Raw genomic sequence first — 5,126 nt, forward strand, 5'->3', positions numbered from 1 at the left:
ATCCAAACTGGGGGAACTGGGAGGGACTGGGATGGACTGGGGGTGTCCGGGTATTTTTGGGGAGGGGGTTTCAGGTCTGACCCCCCCCATTTGATGCTCGTGAACAGCTCAAGATGCTCGGGGTGGTTTTATTGGTGCTTGGGGGGCTCGGACACCCCAAATCCTCATGGGGGGGGCTCAGACCCCCCCAAATCCTCGTCCGGGGGTCTCGCCCCCTCCTCGTCCCAGGGCCCGTCCAGGGGCAGCTCACACCCTATGGGGGAGGGGAAATAGAGGAGCCGTTGCCATGGCAACGGGACCCCCAAAATCCTGACCCTCCCCAAACCCCGACCCCCCAAAACACCCTCAGCCCCCCAACCCTCCCTTCACCCCCCAGATTTTGGGTCCCTCCCAAATCCCCGAGTCCTCCCCATCCCCCACGAACCCCCTCAATTTTGGAGTCCCCCCCACGACCCCCCTCAGTTTCGGGGTCCCCCCCAAACCCCTGGGCTGCCCCCACACCCCCAATTTCAGGATCCCTCCCCAAATTCCTGAATAATTCCCCCAAACCCTTTGACCACGCCCCAATTTTCGGGTTCTCCCCCAAGCCCCCCGAGTCCCCCCCAGATTTTGGGGTCCCCCCCCTCACGGTGCGGCCGCAGCTGCAGAACCCGCAGGAAATATTTGGGGGGGACGCAGCCCTGGGCGTCCCCCGGCGTCAGGATCACCCCGTTGGCCGAGCGGAAAAACGGGATCCCGTCTGGGGGGAGGGGCGGGGGGGGGTCACACGGACATCGGGGGGGACCCCCAAACATCGGGGACCACCCCCAAATATCGGGAACCCCCCCAAAAATCGGGACCCTCACCCCCCTCACCCGCCAGCGCGCGGGGGCCGTCAATGATGATGGCGATCTCCGAGTCCGACCTCATCCCTGCGGGGAGGGGAATTTGGGGGGTTTTGGGGGGTCCTGGGGGGTTTGGGGGGTCCTGAGGGGAGGATTGGGGGGGGTCTTAAGGAAGATTTGAGGGGTTTTAGGAAGGGATTTGGGGGGCTCAAGAAGATTTGGGGAGGCTGCAGGAAAATTCCAAAGGGAATTTTGGGGGAGTCCTTGGGGGGTCCCGGCTGAGTTTGGGGATCCCGGAGATATTTGGGGGGGCGGTTTGGGGGTTCCCTGGATTTTTTATCTTTTTTTATTGGGGGGTCTCTCCCTGCTGTGCACCCCGGGGTGTCTCAGCAGGTTGGGGGGGGGTCTCTGGATCTCGGGGGGGGGGTTTGGATCTCGGGGGGTTTTGGGGTGTCCCGGGCAGGATTTTTTGGGGGGGTTCACTCACCGCTGCGCACCCCGGGGTCCCCCGGCAGCCCCCCCGCCAGGTGCAGGTGCTGGCGGCCCATGGGGCGCAGCCCCCCCGCCCGGATCGGGCCCCACAGGCGGCGCCGGGTGCCGTGGGCGAGGGTGGGGGGCAGCGCCCCGGGGGTGCGCAGGGGGGTCAGCTCCAGCTCCGGCACCTGCGACCCCCGGACACAGCCCCTGCTGCAGCCGCGACCCCCGGATCCCACCCGGGGTCCCCAGAATCCCACCAGGGGTACCCAGAATCCCACCCGGGATTCCCGAAATCCCACCCGGGATCCCCGAAATCCCACCCGGGATCTCTAAATCCCATCCAGGATCTCCAAATCCCACCAGGGATCACCAAAATCCCACCAGGGGTCTCAAATCCATTCCGGGATTCCCAAAATCCATCCCGGGATCCCCGAAATCCAGCCCAGGATCTCCAAATCCCACCCGGGGTCCCCAAAATCCATCCCAAGATCCCCAAAATCCAATCCATCCGGGGTCCCCAAAATCCCACCCGGGATCTCCGAAATCCCACCCGGGATCTCAAATCCATCCCGAGATTCCCAAAATCCATCCCGAGATTCCCAAAATCCAGCCCAGGATCTCCAATCCCATCCAGGATCTCAAATCCATCCCGGGATCCCCAAAATTTTACTCGGGACACCCAAAATTCCCCAAATCACACCCAGAATGCCCAAAATTCCTCTCCAGCCCCCTCTAATCCCGCGGGGACCTCCCCCCAGAAACCCCCGTCAAATCCCTCCCCAGCCCCCCCAACCCCTTCGGGGACCCCCCCAAATTCCCCGGGACCCCCCCAAACCCCCCATAAAGCCCCTAAATCCCTCCCCACCTCCCCAAAACCCCCATAACCCCCCCAAAATTCCTCCCCAGCTCCCGAAATCTCCCATAAACGCCCCCCAAACCCATCTCCACCCCCCGAAATCCCCCATAACCCCCCAAATCCCCCATAAAGCCCCTCCCAACCCCTCCCCGCCCCCCAAATCCCCCATAAACCCCCCCAAATCCCTCCCCAGCCCCCCCGGGACCCCCCCAAATCCCCCATAAACCCCCCCAAATCCCTCCCCAGCCCCCCCGGGACCCCCTCAAATCCCCCATAAACCCCCCCAAATCCCTCCCCAGCCCCTCCCAACCCCTCTAGATCCCCCCAAACCCCCCTAGACCCCTCCCCAGCCCCCCCAAACCTCCCCATAAAAATCCCCCCCAAATCCCCTCAAACCCCTCCCCGCCCCCCGAAATCCCCCATAAACCCCCCCAAACCCCCTTAGACCCCTCCAAACCCCCTCCCCGCCCCTCCGGGACCCCCCGGGACCACCCCAAATCCCCCATAAACCCCCCCAAACCCCTCCCCACCTTACCAAACCCCCCCCCAGACCCCCTCCCAATCCCCCCAAATCCCCCATAAACCCCCCCAAACCCCCTTAGACCCCCCCAAACCCCCTCCCCGCCCCCCCGGGACCCCCCGGGACCACCCCAAATCCCCCATAAACCCCCCCAAACCCCTCCCCACCTTCCCAAAACCCCCCAGGCCCCCTCCCAATCCCCCCAAATCCCCCATAAACCCCCCCAAACCCCCCCAAAAACCCCCTCCCCGCCCCCCCCCGGGACCCCCCCTCACCGGCAGGGAGTGTCCCTGGTTCGCCCTGACCCGCAGCGGCTCCGGCCGGAGCTCGAATCGCCCTTTGGGGTCGGCGGCGACCACCCTGCGCAGGTCCCGCTCCGAGACCCCCGCGAAGCGCCGCAGCCCCAGCAGAGCCCCCACCTCCACAAACCCGTCTGAGCCCCAAAAAAAAAACCCCGGGACCCCCGTCAGCGGCTTGGGGGGGGGTCCCGGGGGGATCTGGGGGGGTCGCAAAGGGAATTTGGGGGGTCCCAGGGGGGATTTGGGGGGTCCTAGGGGGGGTTTGGGGTGTCCCAAAGGGAATTTCGGGTCTCCCAGGGGGCATCTGGGGAGTCCCAAAGAGAATTTGGGGTGTTCTAGGGACATCTGGGGGGGATTTGAGAGGTTCCAGGGGGCATTTGGGGAATTTGGGGTGTCCCAGGGGGGATTTGGGGGGGTCCCAGGGGGCATTTGAGGGATTTGAGGGGATGTTTTGGAGGTCCCAAAGGGCATTTGGGGTGTCCCAGGAGGCATTTGGGGGATATTTGAGAGATTTCAAGGAGGATTTGGGGGGTCCCAGGGGTCATTTGGGGGGTCCCAAAGGGAATTTGGGGGGATTTGAGAGGTTCCAGGGGGCATTTGGGGAATTTGGGGTGTCCCAGGGGATGTTCTGGGGGTCCCAGAATGCATTTGGGGTGTCCCAGGAGGCATCTGGGGGGGATTTGGGGTGTCCCAGGGGATGTTTTGGGGGGATCTCAAAGGGAATTTGGGGTGTCTCAGGGGGCATTTGGGGGAGTTTGAGAGGTTCCAGGGGGCATTTGAGGGATTTGGGGGGGGTCCCAAAGGGAATTTGGGGTGTCCCAGGGGGAATTTTGAGAGATTTTGGAATATTTTAGGGGGATTTTGGGATATTTTGGGGGAATTCTGGGGATATTTTGGGGGATTTGGGGGGATTTTGGGGAATATTTTGGGGGGATTTTGGGATATTTTGGGGGGTTTTTGGGATGATTTTGGGACATTTTGGGATATTTTGGGGTGATTTGAGGATATTTTGGGGGATTTGGGGTGATTTTGAGGATATTTTCGGGGTGATTTTGGGATATTTTGGGGTTATTTTGGGATATTTTGGAATATTTTGGGGTGATTTTAGGGTAATTTTATGATATTTTGGGGGGATTTTGGGTGGATTTTGGGCTATTTTGGGTGTGATTTTTTGGGCTATTTTGGGATATTTTGGGCTATTTTGGGGTGATTTGGGGCTATTTTGGGTTATTTTGGGGTGTCACGCACCCGGGCCCATGGGCAGCCCCTCGGCCGCGGCCCCGTGCCGCAGGACGTAGCTCAGAGCCTTGGACAGCCGCACCCCGGGGTCCTGCGGGGGTCCTGGGGGGTCCGTGGGTGACCCCGGCCCAGCCCCGCGCGCCCCCCACCCACGGGTGACCCCCCCCCCCCCAGTCTGAAACCCCCTCCCCAAATCGAACTTCAAATGCCCCTCCCCCATTCAATACCCCCCCATACCTGCACCCCCCCCGCGCATTTTTGGGTCCCCCCCCCAAATCTTTGTGTCCTCGTCGCTCTCTCCCCCCACCCTGGGGTCCCCCCCTCGTGTCCCCCCATTTTGGGGTCCCCCCCTTTGGGTCCCCCTCCCCCCCCCCACGCTCGGCGTCTTTGTCCCCTCCCCCCTAGGATTTCGTGTCCCCTCTCTCCATTTTTGGGGTTCTTGTGCCCCCCAGTCCTTGGGGTGTCCCCCCTCACTCCTTGGGGTGTCCCCTCCCCCTTTGGGGTGTCCCCCCAATTTCTGGTGTCCTTGTCCCCTCCCCCCCCACCCCGATCTTTATCCCCGCCCCCTCCCTCTGTCCCCCCCCTCCCTGGGGTATCCCCAACCCAATTCTGGGCTCTCCCCCCTCCCAAATTTTGGGGTTCCCCCCCTCCCCCACCTCCTCCTTCCGCCGCCGCCGCCGCTGGGCGGCGCTCGCGCCCTCCCCGCCGGCCATGCGGTGCCACGTGACCGCCCAGCCCCACGTGACCAGCGCACGTGACCCCGCCCCGCTCCACGTGTCTCCGCAGTCACGTGTCCCCCTCACGGATCTCCCGCCACCAGCGCGCGGCGCCATTGCGGGTTTGGGGGTTTTATTATCGATCCCGCTCCCACAAAAAAAAAAAAAAAACAAACAAAAAAAGCCCACGGGATT

General features: G+C 62.8%; 1 protein-coding gene across 1 annotated transcript; it reads right to left on the minus strand.

Moving 5' to 3' along the window:
- Window positions 1–108: 108 nt before the first annotated feature.
- On the minus strand, window positions 109–4,947 carry TRPT1 (tRNA phosphotransferase 1). Its single transcript, XM_056510325.1, has 7 exons — window positions 4,872–4,947; window positions 4,225–4,306; window positions 2,953–3,110; window positions 1,312–1,486; window positions 855–911; window positions 629–739; window positions 109–253 (listed from the first exon to the last, which is right to left on the minus strand). Exons 1-7 carry the CDS (start codon window positions 4,926–4,928, stop codon window positions 165–167), a joined length of 729 nt encoding a protein of 242 aa, XP_056366300.1. The 5' UTR covers window positions 4,929–4,947; the 3' UTR covers window positions 109–164.
- Between the last annotated feature and the right edge of the window lie 179 nt (window positions 4,948–5,126).

Source organism: Oenanthe melanoleuca, chromosome 25 (assembly GCF_029582105.1).
Source record: "Oenanthe melanoleuca isolate GR-GAL-2019-014 chromosome 25, OMel1.0, whole genome shotgun sequence".
Lineage (NCBI taxonomy): Eukaryota > Metazoa > Chordata > Aves > Passeriformes > Muscicapidae > Oenanthe > Oenanthe melanoleuca.